Source organism: Tursiops truncatus, chromosome 2 (assembly GCF_011762595.2).
Source record: "Tursiops truncatus isolate mTurTru1 chromosome 2, mTurTru1.mat.Y, whole genome shotgun sequence".
NCBI lineage: Eukaryota > Metazoa > Chordata > Mammalia > Artiodactyla > Delphinidae > Tursiops > Tursiops truncatus.
Window position 1 is genome coordinate 118,378,899 of NC_047035.1, and position 18,409 is coordinate 118,397,307.

General features: G+C 36.1%; 1 protein-coding gene across 9 annotated transcripts in view; it reads left to right on the forward strand.

Annotated features, from left to right (window-relative positions):
- Positions 1 to 18,409, forward strand: part of NRG4 (neuregulin 4) — a 127,277-nt gene that overhangs the window by 97,550 nt on the left and 11,318 nt on the right. For 8 of the 9 annotated variants that reach the window (XM_073801296.1, XM_073801300.1, XM_073801295.1 and 5 more), the window contains one exon: positions 1,233 to 1,382. In XM_073801296.1, the coding sequence (XP_073657397.1) occupies positions 1,233 to 1,382 (150 nt within the window). Of the gene's footprint in view, positions 1 to 1,232; positions 1,383 to 9,351; positions 9,432 to 18,409 lie in introns of all 9 variants that reach the window. The other variant, XM_073801303.1, reaches the window with a different exon arrangement.

The following is an 18,409-nucleotide window of genomic DNA, read 5'->3' on the forward strand; positions in this document are numbered from 1 at the left end:
GGAAAGAGGTGAGGAGGAGAATTAATTTAGTAGAACAGATATTTCTATTTTGGGTAATACTAGCTTAAAGAATATATATACACACATATATATACACACACATTTTTTTTTACGCAAAATTATTGCGTAAATTGGAGTAAAAAGTGTAGTTTACTCCAGCGGTCCCCAACCTTTTTGGCACCAGGGACCAGTTTCGTGGAAGACAGTTTTACCACGGAGCCGGTGGGGAAGGGGGATGGTTCAGGCGGTAATGTGAGCGATGGGGAGCAGCAAATGAAGCTTCGCTTGCTGGCCCGCTGCAGACCAGTACTGGTCCGTGGCCCGGAGGTTGGGGACCCCTGGTTTACTCTGTAACTTCATGGGTTGCTTTATAAACAAACATAAGTATATATTAAAATACTATTCTTTATTTTAACTGCAACTATGAAATAATGAAATTGATCTGGTGCCAAACTCATTAGTTCATATCAATCTCTAGTTTTATAATCTCTGAACATATTAACAGGGAAAAAGGAACTGACTGATATTACCAAAGATTATGGTTCTCTCTATGGTCACATAGTTTTAAAGAGCTGAAAGTAATTGGCTTTAAAATATTTGGCTGGCAAATGAAAATATCACAAAATCTCTAGAAAAGGAAAGTAATAAGGTAAGGAGTAGAACTACCGGATACTAAAGCATATTATAAAGCAACAGTATTGAAGCAATATGGTAGAAGCCCAAGATTAGTTGTATAGATCATTGAAGAATAAAGAAATGCTGTTACTTATACAAGTTTGACATACATTAACGGAGGCACTGTTAAACAGTAGGAAAGGGAATGATTATTTAATAAATGGGGTTGGAATAACTAGTTAGCAATGTCAAGGAAAAATATACTTAGAACCACATCTATACCAGAAATAACAAAATAAATTTCAGATAAACTTAAGTGTAGATAATTACATATTGAAAATCTAAAAGATAAAAGGACTGAATATTCTATAATTTCTCTGGACTTTCTAAACAATTTGAAAACTGGAAAAGGAAGATAGCAAAGATTAGACTGCACATGCTAATTTGTTTTATTATAACTGTAGCTCTGTGAGCATTATAGGAAAGCATGCCTATTCTATGTTCACAATCTGAAAATTAGTCTTATTTTTTTTTCATACCAGCTGGAAACCTTATGCTTTCTATACTAGTTAATGGAACAGAGAATGCAGTTCTTTATCTAAAATTTTATTCTGTAGATGCATTGAAAATTATACAGGAGCTCGTTGTGAAGAGGTTTTTCTCCCAAGCTCCAGCATCCAAACTAAAAGTGACCTGTTTGCAGCTTTCGTGGCATTGGCTGTTCTTCTAGGAACTCTTATCATTGGAGCCCTCTACTTCCTTTGCAGGTAACCAAAATAAAAACATGCTTTTGGAAAGAAAAAGTAATGCAAAAAGTAGTTATCCTACTAAATAATCAATATGCCCTTTAGCTCTAGATTATTTTTCCAGATTGTTTTTCTGTTTAGAGTTATTTCTCTAATAGAGTTACTGTTATTAAATTTTATTATTTATTTATTTTTGTTATTAAATTAATAAGTCATTTTTGAAAGGATCTTAAGCAGTCTCTATTTATTCTTTGTTACAGTCATCATCATTATTTACCTTGATTTTTCTAAACTAGTAAGGTAGATCCACATTCACTAAAGTCATCCTGCCAAAAACACCTAAATATTTGGACTAGGTCTATTTAAAATAGATTTTGTGAAAGGAAAGAAACAATTTATGCAACACGCTGTAAATATAAATTTAAGACATAGTTAATATCTAGGATCAGCTCTTTATTTAGTGCCTACTATGTGCTAGACACTTTATGCTGATAAGCATAAAGAATATAATAGTGAAGAAAATAGACATGTTCCCTAACTTCATAGAGATTTAAATCAATTTGGAGAGACAGGTGAATTGGCAGGCAATTAATTTGATAAGACTAGTAACTCATAAGACCAAAGGAAAATTTATTCACATGAAACAACGCTTTGCACTGAAGATTACTTTCATTCATTAGTTTTGGTCTTCAGCTTTTTCTGAAGTTTTGTGAAAGTAAGTGAATATAGAATTTATTAAATGTAGGAGTTATCTGGTATCATAACTCTCATTATTAATTTTTATTAAATGCACACTGTATGCTATCATAGATATTTGTGCAAATGGAAAATGGAGCTGAGGGTAGTCATAAAAGAGATACAGTGGGCTTGAGAAATTTATATTCTAAGAAAAGTAACATATGTAAAATTATATTTCATAAAATCCTCAATTCTGAATTACTTCACACCATGGAGTAAATAAAAATTGGAGATTGTGCTTTTAAAATATGTGGTATTGGTATTACATATTTTATTCTAAAATATATTATTTAGGCAATCTAATATGTTTTATCTCTCATAATTTTAGCATCTTACTACAGATACAAAAATTTAAATACAAGCTCATTGTGTCAGATTATATTTCCCAAAGATAGTCACAACAATATCTCTCATTCCCACATGCTCTTCTGCAGTGTGACCTTGCCACTCCTACAACAAGAGGAAGAGTTTATTTCTCTAAATCTTTGAATCTGGGCAGGCATTCAGTCTGCTTTGACCACAGAATATTGTGGAAATGGTGCTGTTCTAGTTAAGGACATAGCCTTTAAATGGCCTGGCAGCTTCCATCTCCTGTCACTCATACTTCCGCTGCTCTTTCACACAATCAGCTACCATGTTGTGAGAACAGAGAACCAGCCTCAGCTGATCTCTCAGCCAACAGCCAGTGTCAACTACCACCATTTGAATAAGCCACCTCAGACATCCAGCTCAATTGAACCTTTAGTTGATCCAGATTTAGCTGCCAGTTGACTGCAACCACAGAGATCCCAAGCAAAAACTGCCCAGCTGTCAACCCACAGAAACCCATGAGAGATAAATTGTTTTAATCCACTAAATTCAGGTTGATTTGTTATACTGTTATAGATAACCAGAACACCCATGTTTGGAATTAGGTGTACTCTTGACTTTAAATCATGTTTGGAAAAAGAATGAATAATGATTTATTATTTTATTCTATCCCTCTAAATATTTTGTTGGTCTAATATGCTAAGGAGAAGACCAACTGACTAATTCCCTCATTAATCACTCTAGTGCCAGGTTGGAAATATAGCATTTCATGTGTTATTGATTGGATAATAAATACTTTTGTAATATCAATCAGGATAGGCTAGGTAATTATCAACCCTAACAGTTTAGTGGCTTAAAAAATAAGACTATTTCCCATTCATAGCGTATAATTGTTATCATTTGGCAGACCGGCTTTTATAATCATAGTCACTTAAAATCTCAAACTGATGGAGCAACCACCATCCTGAATGCTGTGGGTTGCTCTGCCAGAGGGTTTCATATTTGAGTTGAAATGATCTGTCTGGCCATGATTCATTGGCCAGAATGAGCTGCATGGTCCTACTTAATTACAAGGGGTACCAGGAAATGCAATTCTACCATATGCCTATAAGGTAGAGAGCTAGAAATACATGTCCTACATAATGACCAAAGGATTTATTAGGAAATCTAATATTCATTCCACTGGGAATTGTTAAGAGGCATTTTTTTTATTCCATAGAGCTTTAACATTGCTGTAATTGTCTAAAAATGAAACTCCTGTGCAAACCCATTGAGTTTGTGCCATGGTATGTTGTACCCCACAGGTGCTTAATGACACAGAGTTTCAGAGGAGACCTTCTAGAACACAGTAACTCTGCAAGCTTGAGCCAGAATTTAGCAATATTGCTAGTATGAGCAGGCTAAACAATACCTTTTTGGTAGAAAGTATAGATAAAAGAAAAATGAAAGTACAGTTGACCCTTGAACAACACAGGTTTGAACTGCATGGGTTCACATATATGCAAATTTTTTTCAATAACTACTACAGTACTACATAATCCATGGTTGGTTGAATCCCTGGATGTGCAATCATGGATATGGAGGGCCAACTGTAAAAGGTATATGTGGATTTTCAACTGTGTGGTGGTGGTCAGCACCCCTAACTGCTGCATTGTTCAAGGGTCAACTGTATATAAGAACAAGAAAGGACAAAAGGAACCTCCAATCACAAATATTATCTGGTTTGCATCCCGATGCATTCTGAACGTCTAGGGAAAAAAAGCTAGGAATGTTGAATAATCCAGGCTGGCTGGATTAATCCAGGTGGTTGACAGAAACAAATGCAAATTAATTCTTGAAGAACCCACTTTCATCCTTTACCTTAAAAAGTATCTCACAGTATAACAAGATTACCAAACATATAAGAAAAGAAGCACCATGAGTTAGAACCCACAGAAACAACTGATAGTAAAATCAGATATTCAAAATGTTTATTTTTTGGAAGACTCAGATACGTAATATAAAATACATATATTTAATATATACCAAGAAATAAATGAGAGGCTTGTAAATAAGCAAATTTGACAAAGACCAAAACAGAACTGTAATGCCTAAAATATAATAATTGTAATTTTTTAAAAGCCAATACATGTCTTAGTTCAATAAAATTTTTTAACCAAGAATATGTTTTTAATAGCAAATTAGACACAATAAAAGATTTAATGAAGTGAAAGATATAGATAAGAAATTACCCAGAAGGTAATTCAGAGAAGAAAGGAAATGGAAAATGTTATAGAGAAGTCAAGAAAAAGGGAGACCGGAGAGAAAGTACCTAGAAATGTATGATAGAAGAGAGAAGGGGGCAAAGGCAGTATTTGAAAAGGTGATGGCTGAGACCTTTGCAGAACTGATGAAAGTCAACCACAGATTCTAGAAGTCCAACAAATTTCAAGCAGGATAAAAATAAGTTTACCTATGGGCACAGACCAGTAAAACTGTAGGGTGCTCAAAGAGAAGATTGCAAAAATGTTACAAAAGAATGACAGATTATCTTTAAAAATGCAGCAGTTTTACTGAAAGCTGGCTGCTCAGTAGGAAAGAAGCAAAACCAGAAGACAGAGCAAGCAATCATATTTTCAGTATCCACTGAAAATAACCATCAACCCCAAATTTCTATATCACAGAAAACATCTTTCAGGAATGAGGGTAAAATGAACATACTTTTATTTATTTATTTATTTTAATTTTATTTATTTTTGGCCGCATTGGGTCTTTGTTGCTGCCCGTGGGCTTTCTCTAGTTGTGGTGAGTGGGGGCTACTCTTCGTTGTGGTGCATGGGTTTCTTACTGAGATGGCTTCTCTTGTTGCCAAGCACGGGCTCTAGACACACGGGCTTCAGTAGTTGTGGCACAGGGGCCCTAGAGCGTGTGGGCTTCAGTAGTTGCAGTGCATGGGCTCAGTAGTTGCAGCACACAGGCTCTAGGGCACATGGGCTTCAGTAGTTGTGGCACGCGGGCTCAGTAGTTGTGGCTCGCGGGCTCTAGAGCGCAGGCTCAGTAGTTGTGGTGCATGGGCTTAGTTGCTCCATGGCATGTGGGGTCTTCCTGGACCAGGGATTGAACCCGTGTCCCCTGCATTGGAAGGCATATTCTCAACCATTGGACCACCAGGGAAGTCTCAAAGATACTTTTAGATAAGCAAAACTTGTAAGAGTTTGTCCTCTCATATTTTCAAGCAGAAGGAAATATATTGAGATGCAAGAAAGAAGAAAGATCAGAGAAAGTCATTATGTGAATGAATCAAAACAAATATTGTATAAATTTTAATAATAGTACTATACTATGTCTTTGAAAAGAGGAATTAAAACACATGATGGCAGGACTTCTCTGGTGGCGCAGTGATTAAGAATCCACCTGCCAATGCAGGGGACACTGGTTCAAGCCCTGGTCTGGGAAGATCTCACGTGCCATGGAGCAACTAAGCCCGTGCGCCACAACTACTAAGCCCGCTCTCTATAGCCCACTAGCCACAACTACTGAGCTCACGTGCCACAACTACTGAAGCCTGTGCTCCGTAGAGCCCATGCTCTGCAACAAGAGAAGCCACCACAATGAGAAAGAAGCCCATGCACTGCAACAAAGAGTAGCCCCCACTCACTGCAAGTAGAGAAAGCCCACATGCAGCAACAAAGACCCAATGCAGCCAAAACTAAATAAATAAATAAATTTTAAAAAAGAAACACATGATGGCGATAGCAAGTAAGTTGAAAGGATTGTAATTAACATATACTAAAGGTTTTTAAATGGGAGGAGGATAATATATAGGTTAATGTGAGACCTTGATATATTAGGAATGAACATGTCTAGGGTGACAATTGAAGAAAAAAATCAAAACACATAATTTACAACTTAGAGGAAGGACAAAAAGGAATAAAAAATAATCAATTGATTAAACATAAAGAAAAATAGAGAAAAAAGGATAAATAGAAAGTATGATATAACATGGTAGATTTAAATCTAAATATATCAGTAATTATTTTAAATATAATTGTACTAAAGATTCCAGGTAAAAAACAAAGATTGTCATAATACACCTATATTTTAAAATCTAAATTCTAGATGCTAAGTCCTTCCAGATAAGGATACAAAAAGATTAGGAGTAAAAAGGTCATATAACTATCAGACAAAATAAATGTTATGGTAAAAGATTTAGTTCACTAGGAGGATTTAACAATTTAAAAATGTATGTGCTCTTATAAGCAAAATCTTAAAAAGTATAAATCAAAATTTGAAATACAAAGGAGAAATAAGCAAAACCACCATCACAGTTAAATTTTAATGTATGAGTCTCAGAAATTTATAAGAAAGGAGATAAAAATCAGTAAGACTTTATAAGATTTTAGCAATGTAATTAACACATTTGATCTAGACTTATTCTAGAACACAGTACAAAATTCTTTACAGACTCATACAGAATATTTATGAATATTATTCTGTGCTGGGCAGTAAAACAGTTTTCAACACATTTCAAAGGTTTGATGTTACACCACATGCTCAGTCTTTAGTGTGATTAAGAGGAAAGTCAGGGACAAGAATAACTATCAAAGACCTTCACATGTGGAAATTAAGAAATACATGTCTGTATAATTCATGGATCAAAGAGCTCACAATGGAAATTGGGAAGTATTTTGACTGGCACTATAATGAAAATACTGTATAACAAATCTGAGAGATGCAAATAAACCAGCAGAGGAAAACTTATAGCCCTAAATGCTTATATGAGAAAAGAAGAAAGCCTGGAAATAAATAAGCTAAGCATTCATCCCACTAAGTTAGAAAAAGAATAGCAAAATAAATGCCAGGAAACTAGAAGGAAGTAAAACTAAAGAGTAGGAGTTTAAGATAATAAATGTACAATAGGTGTAATAGAGAGGAACAACAAAGACAAAATTTGGTTCTATAAAAAGATTAATAATATTGACAAATCTCTTTCAAAGAAACGGGGGGAAGGCACAAATGAATAATATTAGGAATGAATAAAGATATAATAACTCAGGTGCCACAGACATTAAAAAGATCAAATAACCTACACATATCCTCCCATATACTTTAAATCATCTCTGAACACCTAATACAATGTAAATGGTAGGTAAATAGTTGTAAATATGATATAAATACTATGTAAATAGTTGTCAGCATTAGGCAAATTCAAGTTTTGCTCTTTGGAGCTTTCTGTATTCTTTTTTTCCTTTTTCAAATATTTTCGATTTGAGATTGTTTGAATCCACGAATGCAGAACCCTCTGATACAGCAGGTCGACTGTACAACAGAAATGGTTTACAGTGCAGTGGGGAAATAACAGACTTTCCAATAAATAGTCTTGGCATTACTGTTTATCCACATGGAAGAAAGTAAAGTTGGATCTTTGCCTCAAAGCATATCTCAAAATCAGTACAGGTAGATTAAAGACCTAAATGTGAAATGCAAAATGAAAACTCTCAGAAGAACATTTAAAGAATGTCTTTGTGCCCTTGGGGGTAGGGATAGATTTCTGTAACAAGATTCAAGAAGCACAAATTGTAAAACAAATGGCAGATAAATTTGACTAAACTTCTAGTTATCAAAAGACACTATTGAAAAAAAAGCCTATCTACAAAGTGGGAGAAGAGGTTTGCAACATGTGAAAATAGATGCATCGTGAACTCCTACAAATCAAGAAAATAGTAAACCTGTAGACAAATGGGAAAAATTTTAAAAACTTATAAAAGATGAAGAAAATTCCATAAAATAAACATGAAAAGATGCTCAATCTTCTTAGTCAGGAAACTGCAAATTCAGCCTGCAATTATCTCGCCCATAAGATTGGCAAAACTTTTTTTAAAAACCCAAACAATATAAAATGTGAGATTTTAGAGTTTGAAACAGTTTTGAACACTTTTGATTCAGTTTGCAAATGTCTTGTAAAGTTAAAAAACTATATGTGCTGCAACCAAGCAGTTTCACTTCTGAAATTCCTTTAAGCTGAGGGCCTTTTGAAATTTAATAAGTAATTAATGCCATATTTGAATGAGGTCCAAAATGATAACCCACTAATGCTGAACTCCAGGCTAGAATCAATTGTGTTTCATGAGGAGGAATCAGTATATTTTTACAAAACACTTTCATTTTGCTATGGTAAAAGTGGTTTTGAATTAATTTTTATTCATGTAAGGTAATATTTTAGGTACTGACTTATTGAAAAAAACTGAAAGGAAGTGTACATTCCAAAATCTCATTTAATATTAAAAATAGTTGTTTTTGTTTTTGTTTTGCGGTACGCAGGCCTCTCACTGTTGTGGCCTCTCCCATTGCGGAGCACAGGCTCCGGACGCACAGGCTCAGCGGCCATGGCTCACGGGCCCAGCCGCTCCGCGGCACGTGGCATCTCCCCGAACCGGGGCACAAACCCGTGTCCCCTGCATCAGCAGGTGGACTCTCAACCACTGTGCCACGAGGGAAGCCCCAAAAGTAGTTTTTTAAAACTCTGTCATGACACCTGAATACAATTAGAACCTATATTAATTGACACGATGACCAAAAAGATTGATGAACTGAAACCTTATAAAAGTGCAAATGAGTTTTTCAGTAGTTGACTAAAGCCACCCCATGTCACATAAGGGTCCCAATTAATAATTAAAGCTAGCCACTTGAAGAAGAGCACAAAAACATTACACTAAAATACAACAGTTCTGCTGTCTTAAAGGAGGAAGACTAAGTGGCATCATCAGCATCTGAGGTCCCCACAGATGACCTACCTGGCCTGGTGGATTTATTAAATAATGGGGCATGGTTTGAGGGAAGCTCTGGCAGTTTCAGAGAGTTGTGGAAAGGAAAATGTACCTCCACATATTCAACTTTAAACTTTCTTTCCGGTTTTCCACTTACCCATTTTCCATTTGTGTGTTTCTTTCCTCTTTACTGTCAGGAAGGGCCACCTTCAGAGGGCCAGTTCGATCCAGTATGATATCAGCCTGGTAGAGACAAGCAGTACCAGTGTCCACCACAGTGAGTAAATTCAAAATGAAGTGCTTATTTTAAAGCCCTAGATTAGATGGTGGTTGTTACATGGGATTTGGATCTATCCAAAAAATGGTTGACCCAAAATTTTTTTCCGTGGGTTTTTCATGTGAAGATGAATTTCTTACTAGCTATATGACACAAGTCACCTTTTTACCCCAAAGAAAACCATGTTATCTCAATATGTGAAATTACGATGTTAGCTATAATGTGTTACATAGATTACTGTAAGGGACTGATCTCTCCAGAAGTAATCTGAAGTGGACTGGTCGACAGGGAGGAGGAGGAGGAGGATTTTTACCTACAAGTATAGGCAAATCTTTGGGAAGCTTGTAGGTCAGTTCATGTTTTAAAAGTATTGTGAGACTTCTGCTTCTGACCAAGATGGAGTAATAGGGCCTGGATTTACCTACTACTTGAAAAATTTAAAAATGGACATTATACATTAAGCAATGGTTTTCAAGACATTGGACGACAGGAAACAAAGGATCGTGATCCCTGAGAGATGGGAAACAGTTGAGATGAGCCAGTGATTGCCTCAGATTATTGCCTTGAAGGAGTTTCCAGGCTGTGGCACAGGGGTTTGGGGGGATGGCCCAGGCTGAGCTTGGTTGATTCCCTGAATTGAGAAGATGAAGCTGAGAGTCCAGAAACATCAATGTGGCTATAGTTCACTGAATGGAGTACTGGAAAAGAGAGCTGCAAAGAGAGAGAATTTCAGAGATCTTCAGTTCAAGTATTCAGCTGAGTAATAATCAGCACATATATAGTAGGAAAATACTTGAGGTTAGGGTAAGAATTACCTGACAGGATTAGAGGTACCCAGTACTCACACAAGGCTAGGAAAAGTGCCTGTTCCCAATAATAAGGCTAAAAATCCTAAATATTCATTGGGTAGTAGGTAGAGTACACAGAAGAGTGTTTCCCCAGTAGTGGGGAATAATTAGCCCTAGACTGAGCACTGCTCCAGTCCTGTCTAACAAACCTTAAAAGCAAGAACTGAAAGAATCAACTTGTTTCCAAATAACTGCATCCGAGATCAAAGCTCAATAATACAAAAAAAAAAATCCAGTACCCAACAGGTAAAATTCACATATCTAACATCCAATCAAAAATTACAAACCTGTTAGTTTAACATATGAAAATCAGTCAATGTGATACACCACGTTAATAGAGTGAAAGATAAAAACCACATCATCGGGCTTCCCTGGTGGCGCAGTGGTTGAGAGTCCGCCTGCCGATGCAGGGTACGCGGGTTCGCGCCCCAGTCTGGGAGGATCCCACATGCTGCAGAGTGGCTGGGCCCGTGAGCCATGGCTGCTGAGCCTGTGCGTCCAGAGCCTGTGCTCCGCGACGGGAGAGGCCACAACAGACCCATGTACCGAAAAAAAAAAAAAAAAACACATCATCACAGTAGATGCAGAAAAAGCATTTAACAAAGTTTGACATCCATTTATGATAAAAACTCTCAACAAAATAGGTATAAAAAGATACTTCCTCAACACAGTAAAGGCCATTTATGAAAATCCCACAGCTAACATCATTATCAATGGGGAAAAACTGTAAGGTTTTTCTCTAAGATTCAGTATAAGGCAAGGATGCCCATTCTCACAAGTTCTATTCAACATAGTACTGGAAGTACTAGCAAGAGCAATCAGACAAAGAAAAGGAAAGAAGAGAAAGGAAAAAACATCCTGATATGAAAGGAAGAAGTTAAATTATCTCTGTTTGCAGATGACATGATCATATATGTAGAAAACCCTAAACACTCATTAATAAACTGTTAGAACAAATAAATGAATTCAGTAAAGTTGCAGGATACAAAAATCAGCATATAAAAATCAGTTGCATTTCTCTACACAGTGGTCTATACAAAAAGGAAATCAAGAAAACAATCCTATCCTCAGTAGCGTCAAAATGAATAAAATACTTAGGAATAAATTTAACCAAGGAGGTGAAAGATCTGTACAATGAAAACCATACAATTCCAATAGCATTTTTCACAGAAATAGAAAAAACAATCATAAAATTTGTATGAAACCACAAAAGACTCTGAATAGCCAAAGCAATCTTGCAGAAGAGGAGAGTTGGAGGCAACATACTTCCTGGTTTCAAATTATATTACAAAGCTACAGTAATCAAGGCAGTATGGTACTGGCATAAAAAGAAACACATAGATAATGGAACAGAATTGAGGAAACCAGAAATGAATCCCATCATGTACAGTCAATGAATTTTTGAAAGGGTGCCAAGAATACACAAAGGATAGTCTTCTCAATAAATGGTGTTGGGAAAATTGGATATCCACATAGAAAAGAATGAAATTGGACCACTATAGTGCATCATACACAAATATCAACTCAGAATGAATTAAATACTTACATGCAGGACCTGAACCATAAAACTCCTAGAAGGAAATATAGGAAAAAAGCTCCTTGGCATTTGCAATGATTTTTTGGATATGACACCAAAAGCTCAGGCAACAAAAGCAAAAATAAACAAGAGGGACTACATCAAACTAAAAATCTTCACACAGCAAAAGAAATAATCAACAAAATGAGAATGCAGCCTAAGGAATGGGAGAAAATATTTGCAAACATATATCAGAAAAGGGGTTAAAACCCACAATAAATAAGGAACTCATACAACTCAATAGCAAAAAAACCAACCAACCCAATTTTAAAATGGGCCTCTCCAGCATGCTAAGCTCATTCTTTCTTTGAGTTCTCAGAGAAATGTATGTGGAATGCCTTTTTACTGCTATAATTCTAAATATATGAAATATTAAACTAACTGTTTATAAAGCAGTCAAATGGGATTTTAAGTGTAGGATTTCTTATGAGTTAATCACAGTTTTATTTTTTAAACCTTAAGTTCAAGTAAGATTCCTCTCTCTTCTTACTGAGTGTCATAGGACCAATTACATCTTAATACATAAGCCCATGAAGGAGACAAAAAATTTCCCAGAGTTTCCAGAAATTAGTTTTTTCCTTTGTGTGTGTGACCAAAAAGGAGGAGAGGAGCAAAGGACCTGAATGGACATTTTTCCAAAGAAGATATACAAATAGCTAACAAGTATATGAAAGGTATTCACTATCATTAATCATCAGGGAAATGCAAATCAAAACCACAATGAAATATTACCTCATGACCATTATCAAAAAGATAAGTGTTGGCAAGGATGTTGGAAAAAAAGGAGACTTTGTACACTGTTGGTGGGAATGTAAATTGGTTAAGCCATTATAGAAAATGTTATGGGGCTTCCCTGGTGGCGCAGTGGTTGAGAGTCTGCCTGCCGATGCAGGGGACAAGGGTTCGTGCCCCGGTCCAGGAAGATCTCACATGCCACGGAACGGCTGGGCCTGTGAGTCGTGGCTGCTGAGCCTTCGCGTCCAGAGCCTGTGCCCCGAAACGGAAGAGGCCATAACAGTGAGAGGCCCACACACTGCAAAAAAAAAAAAAAAAAAAATGTTATGGAGGTTCCTCAAAAAATTAAAAATAGGACTACCGTATAACCCAGCAATCCCTCTTCTGGGTATATACCCAAAGGAAATGAAATCAGTACCTCAAAGAGATAGCTGTGCTCCCATGTTTATTGTAGCATTATTTACAAGAGCCAAGATATGAAAACAACCTGTGTCCATCAGTGGATGAACAGATAAAGAAATGGTGGTATACACAACGAAATATTACTCAGCCTTTGAAAAGGAGATCCTGCCATTTGCAACAACATGAATGGACCTGCAGGACAGTATGCTGGGTGAAATAAGCCAGACAAAGAAAGAAAAATACTTCATGACCTCGTTTATATGTTTTTTTTAATCTTTTTTTTTTGGCCACACTGCCTGGCATGCAGCATCTTAGTTCCCTGACCAGGGATTGGACCCGCGCCCCCTGCAGTGGAAGTGCAGAGTCCTAACCACCGGACCACCAGGGAAGTCCCACATACGTTTTACCTACAAAAAGTTACACAGAAGCAGAGAGTAGAAGAAGGGTGGTTATGGGGGTAAGGAAGTGGGAGAAGTGGGGAGACGCTGGTCAAAAGGTTGCAAAGTTGCGGTTATGTAGGGATGAATAAATGAAGAAATCTAAAGTACAACATGATGACTGTAGTTAATAATACTATATTGTATACTGGGAATTTGTTAACATGTATATTTCATGTATATGTAAAAAAGTAAAACTGAGTAGTATAAATCACCCAAGCTGAACAGAAAAAAGAAGAAAAGATTTTTAAATCAGGATAGTTTGAGACCTTTGGGACAACATCAAGAGTACTAACATCCACATTATAGAGGTCTCAGAAATTGAGAAGAGAGAGAGAAAGGGGCAGAGAATTTATTTGAAGAAATAATAGTTGAAAACTTCCCTAACCTAGGAAAGGAAACACATCCAGGCCCAGGAAGCACAGAGAGTCCCAAACAAGATGAACCCAAAGAGGTCCACACCAAGACACATTGTAATTAAAAATGGCAAAAAATTAAAGGTTAAGAGAGAATCTTAAAAGCAGTGAGGGAAAAACAACTAGTGATGTACAAAGGAACTCATAACACTGTCAGCTGACTTCTCAGCAGAAACTTTGCAGGTCAGAAGGGAACAGCACAGTATGTTCAGTGTGAGGAAAGGAAAAAACCTACAACCAAGAATACTCTACCCAGGAAGGAGAGATAAAGAGTTTTTCAGACAAGCCAAAGCTGAGAGTTCAGCACCAGTAAACTGGCTTTACAAGAAATGTTAAAGGGATTTATATAAGCAGAAAAGAAGAAACCACAGCTAGAAATATAAAAATTACAAAAGGAAGAACCTATAAAAACAGACTCATAGATGCAGAGAACAAATGGGTGGTTGCCAGAAAGGAGGGATGGTGGACAAAATAGGTGAAGGGCATTAAGAGGTACAAACCTCCAGTTATATAATAAATAAGTCATGGGGATGTAACATACAGCATAAAGAATATGATCAATAATATTATAACTTTGTATGGGACAGATGATTACTAGACTTATCATTATTTCATAATGTATGCAGATGTCAAATCATTATGTAGGACACCTGAAACTAACATAATATTGTACATCAACTATGTTTCAATTTAAAAAAAAGAAAAGAAGAAATAAATAGTATAGCTACTGTGGAAAACAGTTTAGCAGTTTCTTAAAGAGTTAAACATAAATTTATCTTAATATCCAGCAATCCCATCCCTAGATAACAACCCACAATAAATGGAAACATATGTCTACACAAAGACTTGAATGTCCACAGTGGCAATATTGATAATAAACCCAAAGTGGAAATAATCTAAATATTCATCAACTAGATATGGTATGTCCATAAAATGGAATACTATTCAGCCATAAAAAGGGACAAAGTATTGATACACTCCGTAACATGGATAAATCTTTATGCTAAGTGATACCAGCCACAAAAGACCACAAATTGCATGCTTGCATTTATATTAAGGTTAATGCTATAACATGCATGAACCTTGAAGATACTATGCAAGTGGTTGCCTAGGGTTGAGTTTGGAATGGGAAGTGACTGCAAAAAAATTAAACATAGAATCACTATATGATCCAGCAATTCCACTTCAGGGCATATACATAAGAGAATCCAAGCCAGGAGCTCAAATAGTTATTTGTATACCACTGTTCATAGAAGCATTATTCACAATAGCCAAAAGATGGAAACCACCCAAATGTCCATCAAGGAATGAACTGACTGGACAGCTGCATGTAAATCAATGAAGTTAGAACACACCTTAATACCATACACAAAAATAAACTCTAAATGGCTTAAAGACTTAAACATAGGACATGACATCATAAAACTCTTAGAAGAGAACACAGGCAAAACATTCTCTGACATAAATTGTACCAAGGTTTTCTTAGGTCAGTCTCCTAAAGCAATAGAAATAAAAGCAAAAATAAGCAAATGGAACCTAATCAAACTTACAAGCTGTTGCATAGCAAAGGAAACCATAAACAGAACAAAGAGACAACCCACGGAATGGGAGAAATATTTGCAAATGATGCAACCAACAAGGGCTTAATCTCCAAAATATACAAACAGCTCATACAACTCAACAAAAAACCAAACAGCCCAATCAAAAAATAGGCAGAAGAACTAAACAGACATTTCTCCAAAGAAGACATACAGATGGCCAACAGGTACATGAAAAGATGCTCAACGACTCTAATTATTAGAGAAATGCAAATCAAAACTGCAATGAGGTATCACCTCATACTGGTCAGACTGGCCATCATTAAAAAGTCTACAAATAACAAATGGTGGAGAGGGTGTGGAGAAAAGCAACCCCTCCTACACTGTTGGTGGGAATGTAAACTGGTGCAGCCACCCTGGAAAACAGAGGTTCCTCAAAAAGCTAAAACCAGAGTTGCCATATAATCCAGCAATCCCACTCCTGGGCACATATTCAGACAAAACTATAATTCGAAAAGATACATGCACCCCTGTGTTCACAGCAGCACTATTCACAATAGCCAAGACATGGAAACAACCTAAATATCCACTGACAGATGAATGGGTAAAGAAGATGTGGTATATATACACAATGGAATATTACTCAGCCATGAAAAAAGAATGAAATAATGCTGTTTGCAGCAACATGGATGGATCTAGAGATTATCATACTAAGCGAAGTAAGTAGAAAGACAAATACCATGTGATATCACTTATATGAGGAATCTAAAATATAACACAAATAAACTTATCTATGAAACAGAAACAGACTCAGAGACATAGAGAACAGAATTGTGGTTATCAGGGGGTGGGGGTGGGGGAGTGATGGAGTGGGAGTTTGGGGTTAGGAGATGCAACCTGTTATATATAGAATAGATAACAACAAGGTCCTACTGTATAGCATAGGGAACTATATTCAATATCCTGTGATGAACCATAATGGAAAAGAATATTTTTTAAAAGATTGTATATATATATATGTATAATGGAATCACTTTGCTGTACAGCAGAAATTAACACAACATTGTAAATCAACTATACTTAAATAAAACATTTTTTTAAAAAGGAATGAATTGATAAACCCAAAGTGGTACATAAATCCAATGGAATATTATTTAGCCTTAAAAAGGAATCAAATTCTGATTCATGCTACAGCATGGATGAACTTTTAAGACAGTAGGCTAAGTGAAATAAGCCAAACACGAAAGATAAGTATTACATGATTTCACTTATTTGAAGTATCTAGAGTAATCAAATTCATAGAGACAGAAAGTAAAATGGTTGTTACCAGGGGCTAAGAGTAGGAGAATGGGGAGTTATTTAATGACTACAGAGTTTCAGTGTGGGATTATGAAAAAGTTTTGGAGATGCATGGCGGTGATGATTGTACAACAGTGTGGAACTGAACTGTACAGTTAAAAATGGTTAAAATGGTAAATCTTATTATGTATATTTTGCAATAAAAAGCCAGAAAGAGATGCTGTTATTAAATGATACTGTCACATGATTCATTTTAATATGCTCAAAATTAACTTTTGAGTTATCAAGAGATTGAGATGTGTTCGTCTACTTTGTAATTGAGTGAAATCATGTATTTTAATGATTTGGTGAGTTTGTTGATTTTTGCTAAATTTGTAATAATGATACTGTCTGGAACTACATTCATTTGTAAAATGCCTGATGGTAAAGTAACCAGTGAAGAAATTCTCAGAGAACTGAAAATTTATTATTGAGCATGGTTTTAACTGGGAAGATTAACACAAATAAGGCTAAGTCTGACAAGAAGAAATGTAGGAATGGTTAACTGAATGCACAAGGATCCGTGTTTGTAATTCACCAATAACATTTCTCTTCAAAAGGTTTGCCTCTTAATTTTTTTTTTCAGAACGTTCAATGGGATGGTAAAAACTCAATTATTTTTTAGAAAATGTACACACATAAAAAACAAGTCGACCTCTTCCTGTTTATAAAGACATGTTTGTAATAAAATAGAAGCTACCTTGGAGCCTTTCCACACAGAGGTACTCTGGTTTCATTGAGAAAAGAGTTTTGGCACTTAAGTATTAATTTGCTGCTTTCTTTTAATGGAGGCAGAAAATGTCACAACAAAGGGTAAAAATCTAGATAAGGTATTGGGCATAGCTCACAAAATTAGCTGACTGACCACTTATTTTTTCAAGGTCAAACAGTCTATCAGTAACTGCAAGGCCATTACTTTAAGAAAAGCAAAAAGAAATGCCTTTTACCGCATGTGACAAGATCTGTGTCATGAAAATAAAGTTGATCATGCGGACTGGGAATTGCTTAATGCTATTAGCTCGTATTTGTTATGAAAATCACAGCATGATGGTACACTCTATTTTAAATTTTATTAATGACCTGCTTTCACCAGGAAACTCCTCTTGCCACCACACCATAAAGCTTTATTCATTTTATCACTCCCTTCTGATAGGTTTGTTCGTGTCACCCTGTGTGCCTCTGGAATATAAACCTCCCTAGGCAATCTTTTCAATTCGTTCATTAAGTAAACCTACAGCCTAAAGTCCTAGCATACATTTAGATTGTGATTATGTATCCCTATTGCAATAATGCACTAGTTCTGAAAGTACAGCTCTTCAAATGAAAAGAAAGCAGTGTAATACGTAATCATGAACATCAGGTGTCTGTAGGTGCCAGGCACTGTGGTTGATATCTCATATCGGAGAAGGAGAACTCTTTTAAGTCCTAACACCCATTGTGAGGCAGGTGGTATTATTCTCACTCTACAAAAGAGAAAACTGAAGCTTAGAGAGGTTAACATCAAGATCACACATGAGGTGGTAGAACAAGGATTTAAACCCCAAGTCCAAGTTTTTTGTACTGCACTTATGCTTCCACAGATATGGGTTACAGACTTAGGGCTCATCGGCTATGGAGGGAATTGTCCCTACATTAAATAGTCCTAGCTAGCCACAGGGTTTTTTTGGTTTGGTTTGGTTTGGTTTTTA